This window comes from Triticum aestivum, chromosome 4D (assembly GCF_018294505.1).
Source record: "Triticum aestivum cultivar Chinese Spring chromosome 4D, IWGSC CS RefSeq v2.1, whole genome shotgun sequence".
In the NCBI taxonomy this organism is placed as follows: domain Eukaryota; kingdom Viridiplantae; phylum Streptophyta; class Magnoliopsida; order Poales; family Poaceae; genus Triticum; species Triticum aestivum.
Genome location: NC_057805.1, coordinates 507363776 through 507380798, shown reverse-complemented (window position 1 = coordinate 507380798; position 17023 = coordinate 507363776). Strand labels below are relative to the sequence as shown.

The 17023-nt window shown below is 45.2% G+C and overlaps 1 protein-coding gene across 2 annotated transcripts; it reads left to right on the top strand.

Moving 5' to 3' along the window:
- Positions 1-235: 235 nt before the first annotated feature.
- On the top strand, positions 236-3725 carry LOC123099119 (F-box protein At5g07610). Of its 2 annotated transcripts, none has more exons than XM_044521263.1 (4): positions 236-371; positions 478-1915; positions 2936-3151; positions 3442-3725. In XM_044521263.1, the coding sequence occupies exon 2, from the start codon at positions 528-530 to the stop codon at positions 1740-1742; it is 1215 nt and encodes a 404-aa protein (XP_044377198.1). In that variant the 5' UTR covers positions 236-371; positions 478-527; the 3' UTR covers positions 1743-1915; positions 2936-3151; positions 3442-3725. The 2 variants fall into 2 exon arrangements, with proteins under 2 accessions (XP_044377198.1, XP_044377199.1); XM_044521264.1 differs by having other exon boundaries at positions 478-1948.
- The last annotated feature ends 13298 nt before the right edge of the window (positions 3726-17023 follow it).

Below are 17023 nucleotides of genomic sequence, written 5' to 3'. Positions count from 1 at the left end.
CCGCTTGGCACAGCTGCCCCGCGCAGCCCACCTCGCGAGCGGGAGTGGAAGAGCCCGCCGCCGCCGACACCACACGGGCTTTGCCCGGGCGGCGGCGGGGGAGGAGGGGAGGATGGGTGGCGGCGGTGCCCGGCGGCTAGGGTTAGCGCCCGGGCCGCTCGCGGGGAGCGACACGGGGCTCCGAGTGTGCGTAAAGTCGCTACAGTCACAACTCTTCCACAACTAACAAGAGCTTCCATTTCCTCGGGGAAAAAAAAGAGTTCAGCATTCACATTCGCCGTTCTAAAGAGTCGATTTTTCTGAGCCGCTGTCCTCCGAGAAGCGAGGCGCCGCCGGCTGCATCTCCGTCGCCCGCCGCCGCCTAAACCAAGGTACCACCTTTCCCGACTCACCACGGCGAGGGCGGTCACCACCGCCGGCTGCTTCCCGGGTCAATTTTCCTAAGCCAGGTCGATGATATCCTCTCTCCAATTGCAGATCCACCAGACCTTACCTGTCCCCTGCCTAGGCTCTCCCGCTTCCGATCCATGGAGGAGGCGGATAAAGGGGAGGTCTTCGAGAGGAACAACAAGTCGAGGCTGGACAGCCATCCGGGGACGCCGGCGGGGACGGCCACGGCCTGCCGGCTCACCGACGACCTCATCCTGGAGATCCTCTCCCGCATCCCGGCCAGATCCCTCCACCGCTTCAAGTGCGTCTCCGTGCGCTGGCGCGACCTCATTGCCGACCCCGCCAACCGCAAGAAGCTGCCCCAGACCCTCGCCGGCTTCCTCTACACGACCACCGCCGGCCGGAATCGCCACCACTTCGCCAGCGTCTCCTGCGGCGCAGTCCCGTTCGACCCTTCCCTCCCTTACCTGCAGCCTAGCAAGTACAAGGACATGGCTCAGGTGGACGCCTGCAATGGCCTCCTTCTCTACCTAAGCTCCAGCAAGAGCATGGTGAACCCTTGGGCTTTGGCAGAGGACGATTTCCGTTTTGTTGTGTGCAATCCGGCCACTGGGAGGTGGGTGGAGCTGCCCCCTCAACCGCAGGCGCCGGCAGACAGATTTAGATATAACTGTATGGCAGGCCTGGCTTTTGATCCGGCAGTCTCGTCCCATTTCCACGTTTTTTGTTTTGAGGAGACCACAGTGGAAACGTACATGACAGGAGTGAACATCTACTCGTCGCGAACAGGAGCCTGGAGTCGCAGAGATGGTGGGATTGTTGAGAAAGTGGCGCTGTTCTTCTATAGTAAGGGTGTCTTTGTCGGCGGTATGATGTACGTGATTGGCAACCCGAAGGGCATCAGCAACGAGCATGTGCTCCTGGGGATTGACATGCAAGGTAAAGTGCGGAGGACTATCCCTATGCCGTACGGTCGAAGATTTGGTACGATTGGATCGTCGCAGGGGTGCTTGCTCTATGCCGCATCTTCCGTCGATGATTACAATAAAATCCTAGTTTCTGAGATAGAACTCTGGTGCCTCAAGGATTGTGACAGTAAAGAAATGGTTCTGAAGCATACTGCCAGCATCGATGAGCTTATGAGCATGACTGGGGAGAAGTACAGGGTGGTTGGGATTCATCCAGATTGCGACACCATTTTCCTGGTTTCACATGGAGGTGGTACCTTGGTAGCGTACGATATGCAACATCAGAAAGTTGGTTGTATCCTTAATCTTGAGAAGAACACACAACGATTTCTACCTTATGTTCCTCTGTTCTCGGAGTCATTAGCAGATGGAGATGGGTGGTAGTGTTGCCTTCAAACCATGCTTGTGCTTCCTCCAAGAATTGGCTCTTCTGCCGGCTGAAGTACTTGTTTGTGTACCTCTGAATCCGCTTGAATCATGCCGCTCAATTTGCTGGTGCTTACACTCCTGCTTGGTTGATTTTCAGTTCAGAGCAATGCCTGGTAAACCTAGCACAGGTTGTTACCCCTGTTCTTGTTTACCTAGCACAGGTTGTTGTTCTGGACATGTATTAGTTCCATGTGGCTAAATTATACTGTAATCGCTCTTCCTTTCCATAAAAATCAGTTATTATGGTTATCCTAAATCCTATTGCAGATTTTGAACCTGGTAGTGTAGTGAAAGGGTCAATCAGAGTGGTTACTAGTGCAAATGTCTAGTTGACATTATTCATTCAGTATTTTGATAAAACACTGCCTTTGAGCAAGTTCTTTTTATGTATGTTCGCTGTAGCTAATGAATTCAGTGGAGCTTTGGATCTGTTAATCACAGAGAAATTGCATCTATGTCAATGAAATCAAATTATAGTGCGTACTCTTGTACAAATAGCAGCGTGCAGGTGAAAGAAATCAGTACACCAGAGTTTTACTGACGGTGGTAACAACAATTTTATATAGATTTAGCTTCATACACGATATTAGTTTGTGAACACGACGGATGGCCACCATAAATAAGATCTCTTGGTGTGGTTGATTGCTTTGGCTGTGTTGCTACCCTGTTTGAGTCGGCTCAACCAGCGTTGTTTCTGTGTATGTTTGTGATGTGGCGATTCCTGATTCTTGAATGTTCTTTTTAGGACTCTGGAATCCATTTTATTCCAAGAAAACCTCCGAGCTGCTCCAGAACTGATGATGTATTTATTTTAAAATTGGCATGGAATGAGTCAGACGTGTCACGCGTGTAACAGTTTTATATTCATATAAAGAGCCGGCTTGAATCCCAACTAGTATCATACATAATCTTGGTCTAGTGATTTTTGTTTTGTCCCTACCTGTATAGATCATTCATAATCTTGGTCTAGTGATTTTTATTTTATCCCTACCTGTATAGATCATACATAATCTTGGTCTAGCGATTTTTGTTTTATCTCTACCTGTATAGATCATACATAATCTTGGACTAGAGATTTTTGTTTACCTGTATATCTTCAGTTCCTTGGATTGGATCCAAAGTGAAGTCCCGTATCCTTCTCTTTACAGATAGCATCGGTGAATTAATTAACCAAGAACAGAAGGTGTCTTTCCGGAGACCTTCCCTACATCAAATGGCAGCAAAGATTCAACAAGAGTGGTAGCTACAGAATGGAAGCTGGGAAAACTGCTCGTTATATATATGTCAACTTTTTGCACGCGGCAACAAAAAAGGCAGATGGGCACCTCTTTTCAGGTGCCTGGGAAGAACATGGCACACTCCAGGTACCACGCAGCTGCCTTGAGAAAATAGTAGTATGGCAGAAAAATATCGTTTGTTTTCAACTAAACTGGAGTTGTCAGTTGGCTGCTGTCGGGAGTTTCTTGTTTCATAAACTTGCTTAGTAGGTCGATATGAAAGGGAAGGTGCAGATATGGCAGGCTTCTGATCTCTGTGCAAAACAAGTTTTTTTATAGCCAATGGTTTTTAGTATGGATCAAGAGCGTGTAGATTTTCTTATAAGCTGCCTGTCTGGTATGGCTGTAATCCTGATGATTAATGTCGTGTTTGCCAGGTTCTGATTATCTCGATCATGACCGGAGGTTCAGGAAGGAATGCTAAGATTCAGGCTGTGTCTGGTCTGGTATGTAGTACTCCCTCCGTCCCAAAATAAGTCTCTTTCATTTAGTACTAAATCAAAGACACTTATTTTGGAATGGAGGGAGTATCTTGCTTGCTTACTTAACCTCATTATAAACCCGTAGGTATTAAAATTTGTAGGTTAGGTAGTTAACATTTTAAGCCTGTGTACATAAACTGGGATGGACGGGAAGTGATACAACTCTTCAAGCCCGAAAATGGATCTCTGTTCTCAGTTTTATTTTACTTTTTTACTTTTGGGGAGAATCTTGCCAAGTGAAAGCTTGTCCGATCTATTTGTTCCTGTATGTGAACATTTTTTTTCTTGAATTCTGCAATTGATGTTCTTCAAAGCCGGGCTCAAGTCTAATAAATAATGGGAAGATGGTAGTAACTGCAAGCAGCTTTCGCTTGGGCAAAATGTGCGCCCCATCTAGGATGGAGCAATTTTGTATATTAACATATATCTGAACATTGCAATGTCACAAGCTTCTGACCAGGGAACAACTCTGCCTTGCTTATCATTTGATGAAACACCTCCTTGTTTGGTTGGCCATCATCAAGAGCAGGTCGAGCGCCAGCTGACCTCTCCAGTTTTAGCAAAAGCTCTGAGAATTTCTGGAGTTCCTTTCGAAGAAGAATTGGTACAGGTATTGCTGTGATCTCTTCTTCTTTTCTTGTCACTGCTATCATCTCCCTGCTGTGTTCAGTTTGAACATGGCCTGGAACTCAGAAATAAGCACGTCGCCTTTTTCCATTCAAGATTGCCGACAAAGCAGCTGAAGCAGACAGATAACAAGAGAATGTTATGATCTATCCCTTTTTTTCCTTGTATGTACATGCATGGTGGTGATACCTGTATAATCTGGTTTTGTGATGCAAAAGATCATGGATCTTTGGGCTGCAATTCTAAATTTTCCGAGAAAGAATTTGGTAGTGGGGTTAATTAAGATGTGCAATGGAAAACCTTATCTTTATTCCCACACAGTGTTACTTGTGAGAGTAGGTACTCTGTTTATCTTTCGCTGAAACCCAAGATGAATGAAAGTAAAGTATATTTGGTTGAAACGAACACATGTGCCCCAAATGTAATATTGTTGGATGATTAGATTGTGTTGCTACACTGATTGAGCCGGTTCAGTCAGCATTGTCTCTATATGTTTGGGATGTGATGATCTTGATTCTAGAATGAGAATAGACAAGTATGAGCTGAGAAGAGATGAATTAATCAAGATTGCCATTTTATTCCAAGAAAAGCTCGGAGCTGGTTGAGAACTGATGATGATTGCTTCAGATCCGATACTAACTAGTGTCGTACTAAAATTGTATGTGCTTCGTCGTAGGTATATATAGCACTTCTCTAAATTTATTCTATTCTTTACCTTCACTTTTCTTTCCATAGAAAAGTATAGCTAGCATAAAAACAAAATATGTATTAAATTTGTATTTCTCATTCAATGACACGCAACTAGTATTAATTTTTAAGGTATCACCACATTTGACAAAACATTACTGGAATGTACATGCCTTCGGAAATTGATCAGTGATAAGCTCACTAGATCGTGATACATGTATAAGTAAACCACCAACGGCAATCAGCAGGGGCCATTGGAGCATCTTCAAGTGCCAAGTTGAAATGAGTAACGGAGATGCGCGGCGTCTCTTATCTGCATCCGATAGAGGGCAACTAGCGTGCAGCCACACACTTGGGCCGGCCCAGCGTGCTCGCTCGCTCGTCCTGCACCTTGTTTTGGCTGGCCACTTCCTTCGCTGGTTCGTTGTTGACTGGGCGCTGGGTTCGCTGCTGACTGATCACGGTTGACTTTAGGAAAAAAATAAAAAATCCTAAAACAATTCACAAAAAGTCAAAAAAAATCATGAATTCAAAAATGTTCATGGTTTTGATAAAAGTTCATCGACTTTGGAAAAAGTTCATCAATTTGAAAAAAAAGTTCATTAATTTTATAAAAAAATCATTAATTTGAAAAAAACATCAATTTGAAAAAAAGTTCAGGAATTTGAAAGAAAGTTAATCGATTTTGAAAAAAAAGGTTCATCAATCTTGATATTTTTTTTCAAAAACCAGAAAAAGTTCATGAATTTGAAAAAAGTTGATCAATTTTGAAAAAGTTCATGAATTTGATTTTTTTAGCATTTAAAAAAACCAAAGCAGGACAAAAAGAAAAGGAAAAGGAACAAGAAATAAGAAAAAGGAACAAGATACAGAAGGAAAATAACAATGAAAAAACAGTTAGAAAAAATGTCTAGTGAACCGGAAAAACCGGTAAAACTGGGGGCTTTCTGCAAACTAAGATGGAATAAAAAGAAATGAAGAAGTATGAAGGCACATATGTTAGTTGTCCCTAGTGGTTAATGCGGGTTGGACTTACTGAATAGTCCCTCCTTCCGAAAATACTTGTCGGAGTAGATCACAAGTTCGATTCACGGGGACGCATCCTATTTTGCGGTTTAACGCAAAAAAAGGCGCAAATGGGCCGACTCAGCACGAGGGGGTGTGTGTGCGCCAAATAGGAAATGCCACTGTCGGGAAGGCAAGGAGGCGCAAGACGATGACTGTAACACCCCGCATGTAACTTGCCATATTTGTAACTCCGACTCTTGCCATTTTCGGCTATGTGTTATGATATTTCCTCCGTGGTCGGGTTTTGTCTTTCGTTTTGCATTTTGTCATGTCATGCATTTTCATATCATGTCATCATGTGCATTGCATTTGCATACGTGTTCGTCTCATGCATCCGAGCATTTTTTCCGTTGTCCGTTTTGCATCCGGCGCTCCTATCTCCTCCGGTGCATCCCTCTTGTTTTCTTTCGTGAGCGGGTGTCAAACATTCTCGGAATGGACCGAGGCTTGTCAAGTGGCCTTAATATACCACCCGGAGACCACCGGTCAAGTTTCGTTCCATTTGGAGGTCGTTTGGTACTCCAACGGTTAACCGGGCATCCGTCATGTCCATTTAAGTGTCCAGCAAAACCCCCCTAGAAACCAGGCCAAAACCCACCAAACTCTCTTCCATGCTCTAGGTCGTTCGATCATGATCGTGTGGGCGAAAACCGCACCTCATTTGGAGCCTCCTAGCTCCCTCTACCTATAAATATGTGAGCATCCCGAAATAACATTCACAGTCCCCGAAACCCTAAAAATCTCCACTCCGCGGGCGGACGCGTCCAGCGCCGCCGGACGAAATCGCCACCACGCCCGCAGCCAATCCGGGGCCGACACGTGTCCTGCCGCCGCCCGTACCGCGCCGGCCCGTCGGGGCCCGCCCGCGGCCCTCCCGGCCCGTCGCCGCGCCCTCCCGCACGCGCCTCCGCGCGCCGCCAGCCCCGCGCCAGGATCCGGCCGCCGCCGCGGTCGCCGCCGGCCGCCGTGCGCCGCGTGCCCCGTCGCCGTGCTGCCGCCCCGCCTGCGTCGCCGCGCCGCCCGGCACCTCCTCCTCCGGCGACCTCGCCCACCTCTCCGGCCGCTCCTCCTCCTCACCGCGGCCTCCCGCCAGCGAGCGCCATCGGGGCCCTCGAGCTTCTTCCCCGATCTGGATCGAGCAACCGTGAGCGTTGACTTTCCCCTGTTCCCCGTTTTTTTCCAAGTCATTGATTTCTTACAGCAAGTGCTTATGTTTCTCAGTGCGTAACTCCTTGCATGTAGCTTCGATTCGCGCGTGTAATATGTCAAATTGTTCGTCTCGTGATGCTCTTCATTTTGTTCAATTGCACCATGTTCATTAGAGGTCATCTTGATGCCCAAATCTTCTTTGGAAGAGGGCTAGTTGCTGTTATCCCTGGTTCTTATCAGAACTTGGAGATTTGTCATTTTTGTATCATTTAATCTGTGCATCTTATGGGCTTGAGCTCTACAGGTGTTTTGTTGTATGCCATGCCATCTTTCCAAAGGTGTATGCCATGTATTTTTGTGGTCTTTGTGGTGACTAGCAAAAGCATGCAAATTAGGCTCCGTAATGTTTCTGATTTCTCTAAGTCCTTGTCTGCTGTTATTTTGTTGCCATGTAAACTTGATGCTACAGAGAGATCCATGCATATTTTGGAGATGTTCAGTAAGGTTGTTTTGTAGCTATAGTTGTAGTTGATCCATTCCTGCCCTTGTTTTCAATTATGGAGTGCCATAGCACGACTCAATCTTGCTCTACTTTTGCTATAAAATATTTCTGGCAGATTCTTAACATGATATGCAATTTGGCCAAGCTTATTGTAGTTGATCCATACATGCTATGCTCTTGTTCTTGCCATGGATAGCTTCATAAACATGCTTTCTTGCTGTAGGTATGCTAGTTTTGTCATGCATTGCTCTGTAGTGAGTGCATCAAGCTCACAAAAAGGCCTACATATTATTATTTCTGCCATGCTCTATTTTTCTGCTAAGTCTGAAACCTGATAACGTAACTTGCTATGTTCACATGCTTGCCATCATATCTTCTGGGTTTTTTTGGCTTAGGGTCAGTAAGGGACTTTTTTCATCTGCATTTAGTAGAACACTTTCATGCCTTGTTTTGCTATGTTAAGTTCCTGTAGCATGTTGATTTCGTGCTCTGAACATTGCTACCTGGTGCTGTTTCAGACATGTCCAGTAATTTCACCAAGTCTGTGAACCTGTTATCTTTTGCATTTTTGCCATGCTTGTTTGAGCTTGATATGTTGTGATCTAGCCGTAGCTCAGTGTTCATCTTTTGTCAAGCATCTCCTATAGTTTACTGCCATGTGCTTTGTTGCCATGTTGGAGTGCTGTAGCATTGTTACTTGTTGCATTTTAAGTGCTATCATGCTGTTAATCGCAGATTCGTGTCATTCTTGTTTTGCTTGCCATTTGCAAACCGTGCATCCGTTTCCAGTGATCTTTATATCGATTTCGACCGAAATCATCTCATCTTTCCAGTGGCATGCTTGGTTTGCCAAGTTACTGCCTTGTTCATCATTTTCCTTCCGGAGCACGCATATGCATCGCATATCATATCTCGCATATCTTACATGTTTTGCATCATGTTGTTTGTGCTTTTCTCGTGATTGATTGTGGTTCCGTTGCTTGTGTTCTTGTCTTGGGTAGAGCCGGGTGACGAGTTCGTGAACGAGGAACCTGTTGAGTACGCTTACGAGGATCAAGCTTTCGACAACTCTGAGAACCTTGCAGGCAAGATGACCACCCCTCGAAATCACTTCTATCTTTACTTTGCTAGTTGTTCGCTCTATTGCCATGCTGCGCTACCTATCACTTGCTATATCATGCCTCCCATATTGCCATGTCAGGCTCTAACCATCCTTTCCTAGCAAACTGTTGTTTGGCTAAGTTACCGCTTTTGCTCAGCCCCTCTTATAGCGTTGCTAGTTGCAGGTGAAGTTGAAGTTGTTCCATGTTGGAACATGGATATGTTGGGATATCACAATATCTCTTATTTAATTAATGCATCTATATATATTTGGTAAAGGGTGGAAGGCTCGGCCTTATGCCTGGTGTTTTGTTCCACTCTTGCCGCCCTAGTTTCTGTGATACCGGGATTATGTTCCTTGAGTTTGCGTTCCTTACGCGGTCGGGTGATTTATGGGACCCCCTTGACAGTTCGCCTTGAATAAAACTCCTCCAGCAAGGCCCAACCTTGGTTTTACCATTTGCGACCTATGCCTTTTTCCCCCGGGTTTTCTAGAGCCCGAGGGTCATCTTTATTTTAAACCCCCGGGCCAGTGCTCCTCTGAGTATTGGTCCAAACTGTCAGTCGCCGGTGGCCACCAGGGGCAACTCTGGGCTGGCCTATCGGAAGCTTGGACAATCCGGTGTGCCCTGAGAACGAGATATGTGCAGCTCCTATCGGGATTTGTCGGCACATTCGGGCGGCTTTGCTGGTCTTGTTTTACCATTGTCGAAATGTCTTGTAAACCGGGATTCCGAGACTGATCGGGTCTTTTCGGGAGAAGGTTTATCCTTCGTTGACCGTGAGAGCTTATGATGGGCTAAGTTGGGACACCCCTGCAGGGTATTATCTTTCGAAAGCCGTGCCCGCGGTTATGAGGCAGATGGGAATTTGTTAATGTCCGGTTGTAGAGAACTTGTCACTTGACCCAGTTAAAATACATCAACTGCGTGTGTAGCCGTGATGGTCTCTTCTTGGCGGAGTCCGGGAAGTGAACACGGCCTGAGTTATGAATGACGTAAGTAGGTGTTCAGGATCACTTCTTGGTCATTGCTAGATGACGACCGTTCCGTTGCTTCTCTTCTCGCTCTCATTTGCGCAAGTTAGCCACCATATATGCTTATTGCCGTTGCAGCTCCACCTCATTACACCATCCTTTCCTACAAGCTTAAATAGTCTTGATCTCGCGGGTGTGAGATTGCTGAGTCCTCGTGACTCACAGATTCTACCAAAACAGTTGCAGGTGCCGACGATGCCAATGCAGATGATGGGGTCGATCTCAAGTGGGAGTTCAACGAGGAACGTGGTCGTTACTATGTGTCTTTTCCTGATGATCAGTAGTGGAGCCCAGTTGGGACGATCGGGGATCTAGCATTTGGGGTTGTCTTCTTTTCATTTGGATCTTGACCGTAGTCGGTCTATATGTTTGTATTGTGGATGATGTATGAATTATATTTATGTATTGTGTGAAGTGGCGATTGTAAGCCAACTCTTTATCCCATTCTTGTTCATTACATGGGATTGTGTGAAGATGACCCTTCTTGCGACAAAACCACTATGCGGTTATGCCTCTAAGTCGTGCCTCGACACGTGGGAGATATAGCCGCATCGTGGGCGTTACAATGACGCCAATAAACTTTAGGGTGAAATGCATCGCTAATCACCGCCACTGGCCTCAATAGCATGCTAAAGCCGCTAAATTGCACATGATGCTATTGGCGTGATTCCCCTCCAAATGTTGTAGCCCGAGATAAACCAACTGATCACAATAATCTATAAATATACAAAGCCAACACAGATAAAATCAAAACAAAACAACTGATTAGAATAATCTATAGATATCTCTATCTCTACTTCTATAAAAGTTTGAGTTGGTGATGATGGTGTGCCTGCCATTCGCTACTTATAGTCGTCGGATCTTCATCGAACGCACAGGAAGCGATCTGTGGCAATTTTGCAAAAAACTGCCCGTCACTCCATCAACATTTGCAGACAACCCCTCCAGCCTCATCTCTCCCACTCAGCCTCATCACTCCCCCCGACTCATCCAGCCATCTGAAAAGGGGCGCCGTGCAACCACCGGCCGACAGCATCGGAGTCCATCTGGCGCGGTGGCGGCTGCCGGCGATGTCCACCGCCACCACGACTCCAGCCCATCTGTCCCGTTCTACTCTCTCTTCCCCACCTTATCCAGCCATCTCCAAAGAAAAGGAAAATGGCGGCACCGTGAGAACCACCGCCAGCAGAGGTGGAATCGATCCGGCGATGTGGCCGCTGCCTGCGCCGTACAATCCCAGCCTCTCTTATGCCTTCTCTCAGCCCCACCGCCCACCGCCACCACGATCCCATCCTCGTCGCCGTCTGCTCCGCCCGCTCCCTTGTCTCCTCCGACCCTGACCGACGCAGGTCCACCGCCGACGCTTCTTCTGCCTCTTTTTCTGCCGCAGAGTTCCCACCAACCTGAAAGAAATATGCCCTAGAGGCAATAATAAAGTTATTATTTATTTCCTTATATCATGATAAATGTTTATTATTCATGCTAGAATTGTATTAACTGGAAACTTGATACATGTGTGAATACATAGACAAACAGAGTGTCACTAGTATGCCTCTACTTGACTAGCTCGTTGATCAAAGATGGTTATGTTTCCTAACCATAGACATGAGTTGTCATTTGATTAACGGGATCACATCATTAGGAGAATGATGTGATTGACTTGACCCATTCTGTTAGCTTAGCACTCGATCGTTTAGTATGTTGCTATTGCTTTCTTCATGACTTATACATGTTCCTATGACTATGAGATTATGCAACTCCCGTTTACCGGAGGAACACTTTGTGTGCTACCAAACGTCACAACGTAACTGGGTGATTATAAAGGTGCTCTACAGGTGCTTCCAAAGGTACTTGTTGGGTTGGCGTATTTCGAGATTAGGATTTGTCACTCCGATTGTCGGAGAGGTATCTCTGGGCCCACTCAGTAATACACATCACTATAAGCCTTGCAAGCATTGTAACTAATGAGTTAGTTGCGGGATGATGTATTACGGAACGAGTAAAGAGACTTGCCGGTAACGAGATTGAACTAGGTATCGAGATACCGACGATCGAATCTCGGGCAAGTAACATACCGATGACAAAGGGAACAACGTATGTTGTTATGCGGTCTGACCGATAAAGATCTTCGTAGAATATGTGGGAGCCAATATGAGCATCCAGGTTCCGCTATTGGTTATTGACCGGAGAGGTGTCTCGGTCATGTCTACATAGTTCTCGAACCCGTAGGGTCCGCACGCTTAACGTTACGATGACGGTTATATTATGAGTTTATGTGTTTTGATGTACCGAAGGAGTTCGGAGTCCCGGATGAGATCGGGGACATGACGAGGAGTCTCGAAATGGCCGAGACGTAAAGATCGATATATTGGACGACTATATTCGGACTTCGGAAAGGTTCCGAGTGATTCGGGTATTTTTCGGAGTACCGGAGAGTTACGGGAATTCGTATTGGGCCTTAATGGGCCATACGGGAAAGGAGAGAAAGGCCCCAAAGGGTGGCCGCACCCCTCCCCATGGACTAGTCCGAATTGGACTAGGGAGGGGGGCGCCCCCTTCCTTCTTTCTCCTTCTCCCTTCCCTTCTCCTATTCCAACAAGGAAAGGAGGAGTCCTACTCCCGGTGGGAGTAGGACTCCCCCCTTGGCGCGCCCTCCTCCTTGGCCGGCGGCCTCCCCCTTGCTCCTTTATATACGGGGGCAGGGGGCACCCCATAGACACACAATTGATCATTGATCTCTTAGCCGTGTGCGGTGCCCCCCTCCACCATATTACACCTCGATAATATCGTAGCGGTGCTTAGGCGAAGCCCTGCGTCGGTAGAACATCATCATTGTCACCACGCCGTCGTGCTGACGAAACTCTCCCTCAACACTCGGCTGGATCGGAGTTCGAGGGACGTCATCGAGCTGAACGTGTGCTGAACTCGGAGGTGCCGTGCGTTCGGTACTTGATCGGTCGGATCGTGAAGACGTACGACTACATCAACCGCGTTGTGTTAACGCTTCCGCTTTCGGTCTACGAGGGTACGTGGACAACACTCTCCCCTCTCGTTGCTATGCATCACCATGATCTTGCGTGTGCGTAGGAATTTTTTTGAAATTACTACGTTCCCCAACAGTGGTATCAGAGCCTGGTTTTATGCGTTGATGTTATATGCACGAGTAGAACACAAGTGAGTTGTGGGCGATATAAGTCATACTGCTTACCAGCATGTCATACTTTGGTTCAGCGGTATTGTGAGATGAAGCGGCCCGGACCGACATTACGCGTACGCTTACGCGAGACTGGTTTCACCGTTGCGAGCACTCGTTGCTTAAAGGTGACTGGCGGGTGTCTGTCTCTCTCACTTTAGTTGAACCGAGTGTGGCTACGCCCGGTCCTTGCGAAGGTTAAAACAGCACCAACTTGACAAACTATCGTTGTGGTTTTGATGCGTAGGTAAGAACGGTTCTTGCTAAGCCCGTAGCAGCCACGTAAAACTTGCAACAACAAAGTAGAGGACGTCTAACTTGTTTTTGCAGGGCATGTTGTGATGTGATATGGTCAAGACATGATGCTAATTTTATTGTATGAGATGATCATGTTTTGTAACCGAGTTATCGGCAACTGGCAGGAGCCATATGGTTGTCGCTTTATTGTATGCAATGCAATCGCCATGTAATTGTTTTACTTTATCACTAAGCGGTAGCGATAGTCGTAGAAGCAATAAGTTGGCGAGACGACAACGATGCTACGATGGAGATCAAGGTGTCGCGCCGGTGACGATGGTGATCATGACGGTGCTTCGGAGATGGAGATCACAAGCACAAGATGATGATGGCCATATCATATCACTTATATTGATTGCATGTGATGTTTATCTTTTATGCATCTTATCTTGCTTTGATTGACGGTAGCATTATAAGATGATCTCTCACTAAATTTCAAGATAAAAGTGTTCTCCCTGAGTATGCACCGTTGCGAAAGTTCTTCGTGCTGAGACACCACGTGATGATCGGGTGTGATAGGCTCTACGTTCAAATACAACGGGTGCAAAACAGTTGCACACGCGGAATACTCAGGTTAAACTTGACGAGCCTAGCATATGCAGATATGGCCTCGGAACACTGAGACCGAAAGGTCGAGCGTGAATCATATAGTAGATATGATCAACATAGTGATGTTCACCATTGAAAACTACTCCATTTCACGTGATGATCGGATTATGGTTTAGTTGATATGGATCACGTGATCACTTAGAGGATTAGAGGGATGTCTATCTAAGTGGGAGTTCTTAAGTAATATGATTAATTGAACTTAAATTTATCATGAACTTAGTCCTGATAGTATTTTGCAAATTATGTTGTAGATCAATAGCTCGCGTTGTTGCTTCCCTGTGTTTATTTTTGATATGTTCCTAGAGAAAAATTATGTTGAAAGATGTTAGTAGCAAAGATGCGGATTGGATCCGTGATCTGAGGATTATCCTCATTGCTGCACAGAAGAATTATGTCCTTGATGCACCGCTAGGTGACAGACCTATTGCAGGAGCAGATGCAGACGTTATGAACGTTTGGCTAGCTCAATATGATGACTACTTGATAGTTTAGTGCACCATGCTTAACGGCTTAGAATCGGGACTTCAAAGACGTTTTGAACGTCATGGACCATATGAGATGTTCCAGGAGTTGAAGTTAATATTTCAAGCAAATACCCGAGTTGAGAGATATGAAGTCTCCAACAAGTTCTATAGCTAAAAGATGGAGGAGAATAGCTCAAGCAGTGAGCATGTGCTCAGATTGTCTGGGTACTACAATCGCTTGAATCAAGTGGGAGTTAATCTTCCAGATAAAATAGTGATTGACAGAATTCTCTAGTCACCATCACCAAGTTAGTAGAACTTCGTGATGAACTATAGTATGCAAGGGATGACGAAAGTAATTCCCGAGCTCTTCGTGATGCTGAAATCGACGAAGGTAGAAATCAAGAAAAACATCAAGTGTTGATGGTTGACGAGACCACTAGTTTCAAGAAAAGGGCAAAGGGAAGAAGGGGAACTTCAAGAAGAACGGCAAGCAAGTTGCTGCTCAAGTGAAGAAGCCTAAGTCTGGTCCTAAGCCTGAGACTAAGTGCTTCTACTGCAAAGGGACTGGTCACTGGAAGCGGAACTACCCCAAGTATTTGGTGGATAAGAAGGATGGCAAAGTGAACAAAGGTATATTGGATATACATGTTATTGATGTGTACTTACTAGTGTTTATAGCAACCCCTCGGTATTTGATACTGGTTCAGTTGCTAAGAGTAGTAACTCGAAACGGGAGTTGCAGAATAAACAGAGACTAGTAAAAGGCGAGGTGACGATGTGTGTTGGAAGTAGTTCCAAGATTGATATGATCATCATCGCACACTCCCTATACTTTCGGGATTAGTGTTGAAACTAAATAAGTGTTATTTGGTGTTTGCGTTGAGCATGAATATGATTTGATCATGTTTGTTGCAATACGGTTATTCATTTAAATTAGAGAATAATTGTTGTTCTGTTTACATGAATAAAACCTTCTATGGTCATACACCCAATAAAATGGTTTGTTGGATCTCGATCGTAGTGATACACATATTCATAATAATGAAGCCAAAAGATGCAAAGTTAATAATGATAGTGCAACTTATTTGTGGCACTGCCGTTTAGGTCATATTGGTGTAAAGCGCATGAAGAAACTCCATACTGATGGGATTTTGGAATCACTTGATTATGAATCACTTGATGCTTGCGAACCGTGCCTCATGGGAAATCATACATACAGATGTATGTGGTCCGATGAATATTGAGGCTCGTAGCAGGTATCATTATTTTCTGACCTTCACAGATGATTTGAGCAGATATGGGTATATCTACTTAATGAAACAGAAGTCTGAAACATTTGAAAAGTTCATATAATTTCAGAGTGAAGTGGAAAATCATCGTAACAAGAAAATAAAGTTTCTACGATCTGATCGTGGAGAAGAGTATTTGAGTTACGAGTTTGGCCTTCAGTTAAAACAATGTGAAATAGTTTCACTACTCACGCCACCTGGAACACCACAGTGTAATGGTGTGTCCGAACATCGTAACCGTACTTTATTAGATATGGTGCAATATATGATGTCTCTTACCGATCTACCACTATCGTTTTGGGGTTATGCATTAGAGACAGCTACATTCACGTTAAATAGGGTACCATCTAAATCCGTTGAGACGACATCTTATGAACTGTGGTTTGGCAAGAAACCAAAGTTGTCGTTTCTTAAAGTTTGGGGTTGCGATGCTTATGTGAAAAAGTTTCATCCTGATAAGCTCAAACCCAAATCGGAGAAATGTGTCTTCATAGGATACCCAAAGGAGACAGTTGGGTACACCTTCTATCACAGATCCGAAGGCAAGACATTCGTTGCTAAGTATGGATCCTTTCTAGAGAAGGAGTTTCTCTCGAAAGAAGTGAGTGGGAGGAAAGTAGAACTTGATGAGGTAATTGTACCTGCTCCCTTATTGGAAAGTAGTTCATCACAGAAACCAGTTTCTGTGACGCCTATACCAATTAGTGAGGAAGTTAATGATGATGATCATGGAACTTCAGATCAAGTTATTACTGAACCTCGTAGGTCAACCAGAGTAAGATCCGCACCAGAGTGGTACGGTAATCCTGTTCTGGAGGTTATGTTACTAGACCATGACGAACCTACGAACTATGAAGAAGCGATGGTGAGCCCAGATTCCGCAAAATGGCTTGAGGCCATGAAATCTGAGATGAGATCCATGTATGAGAACAAAGTATGGACTTTGATTGACTTGCCCAATGATCGGCGAGCCATTGAGATTAAATGGATCTTCAAGAGGAAGACGGACGCTGATAGTAGTGTTACTATCTACAAAGCTAGAATTGTCGCAAAAGGTTTTCGACAAGTTTAAGGTGTTGACTACGATGAGAGTTTCTCACTCGTATCTATGCTTAAGTCTGTCCGAATCATGTTAGCAATTGCCGCATTTTATGAAATCTGGCAAATGGATAAACAAAACTGCATTCCTTAATGGATTTATTAAAGAAGAGTTGTATATGATGCAACCAGAAGGTTTTGTCAATCCTAAAGGTGCTAACAAAATATGCAAGCTCCAGCGATCCATCTATGGACTGGTGCAAGCATCTCGGAGTTGGAATATACGCTTTGATAAGTTGATCAAAGGATATAGTTTTATACAGACTTGCGGTGAAGCCTGTATTTACAAGAAAGTGAGTGGGAGCACTACAACATTTCTGATAAGTATATGTGAATGACATATTGTTGATCGGA

What these genes read in the sequence shown, in the direction of transcription:
- LOC123099119 (XM_044521263.1), top strand. Translation starts at nt 528, where the DNA reads ATGGAGGAGGCGGATAAAGGGGAGGTCTTCGAGAGGAACAACAAGTCG.